At 42.0% G+C, this 1,398-nt stretch overlaps 1 protein-coding gene across 1 annotated transcript in view; it reads left to right on the forward strand.

The window, feature by feature from the left end:
• LOC107611007 overlaps positions 1-171 on the forward strand; it is an 810-nt gene extending 639 nt beyond the window's left edge. The window contains exon 2 of the mRNA XM_016312976.1: positions 163-171. Coding sequence (XP_016168462.1) covers positions 163-171 — 9 coding nt within the window. The remainder of the gene's footprint in view (positions 1-162) is intronic.

Below are 1,398 nucleotides of genomic sequence, written 5' to 3' on the forward strand. Positions count from 1 at the left end.
AAATCCTACTTTGTGAGTAGATATTTAAGAGCAGCATGTTCAGTGTACACAATCACTTTTGATCCTACTAAGTATGATCTAAACTTGTCAATGGCATAAACCACTGCAAGAAGCTCTTTTTCTGTGGTTGTGTAATTTTTCTGGGCATCATTTAAAATGCAGCTAGCATAATGAATGACATGCAGAAGCTTGTTATGCCTCTGTCCCAGTACTGCACTAATGGCATGGTCACTGGCATCACACTTTAGTTCAAATGGTAATGTCCAGTCTGGTGCAGAAATAACTGGTGCTGTGACCAGCTTAGCTTTCAGAGTTTCAAACACCTACAGACGCTCTGTGTCAAACATAAATGGTGTGTCAGCAGCTAGCAGATTGCTCAGAGGTTTTGCAATTTTTGAAAAATCCTTTATAAACCTCCTATAGAATCCTGCATGCCCCAGAAAGCTTCTGATTGCCTTAACATTGGTGGGTGGTGGTAATTTTTCAATTACCTCTACCTTAGCTTGATCCACCTCTATTCCCTTGTTCGAAATTTTATGCCCAAGGACAATTCCTTCAGTCACCATAAAGTGACATCTTTTCCAATTTAGAACCAGGTTAGTCTCTTGGCATCTTTTCAGAACAAGTGCTAGATGGTTAAGACAGGAGCTAAATGAGTCTCCAAATACTGAGAAGTCATCCATGAAGACTTCCAGAAATTTCTCTACCATATCAGAGAAGATAGAGAGCATGCACCTCTAAAAGGTTGCAGGTACATTGCACAGACCAAAAGGCGTTCTTCTGTATGCAAATACTCCAGATGGACATGTGAATGCTGTTTTCTCTTGGTCCTGAGGATCTACTGCAATTTAGTTGTAACCTGAATAGCCATCCAAAAAGCAGTAGTATTCATGACCTGCTAGTCTTTCTAGCACCTGGTCTATGAATGGTAAAGGGAAGTGATCCTTCCTGGTGGCTGTATTGAGCCTTCTATAGTCAATACACATACGCCACCCTGTAACTGTTCTTGTAGGAACCAGTTCATTTTTTTCATTATGAACCACTGTCATACCTCCCTTCTTAGGGACAACATGGACAGGACTCACCCAGGGGCTATCAGAAATAGGATAAATAATCCCAACCTCTAGTAACTTAGTGACCTCTTTCTGCACCACTTCCTTCATGGCTGGATTTAGCCGCCTCTGTAGTTGAACCACTGGCTTAGCATCATCCTCCAATAGGATCTTGTGCATGCATCTTGCTGGGCTGATGCCCTTAAGGTCACTTATGGACCACTCAAGAGCTGTCTTGTGTGTCCTTAGCACTTGAAGTAGCACTTCCTCTTCTAGGGGATTTAAAGCAGAGCTTATGATCACCAGAAAAGTGTCACCTTCTCCCAGAAATGCATATTTCAGGGAT

This window comes from Arachis ipaensis, chromosome B08 (genome assembly GCF_000816755.2).
Source record: "Arachis ipaensis cultivar K30076 chromosome B08, Araip1.1, whole genome shotgun sequence".
In the NCBI taxonomy this organism is placed as follows: Eukaryota; Viridiplantae; Streptophyta; class Magnoliopsida; order Fabales; family Fabaceae; genus Arachis; species Arachis ipaensis.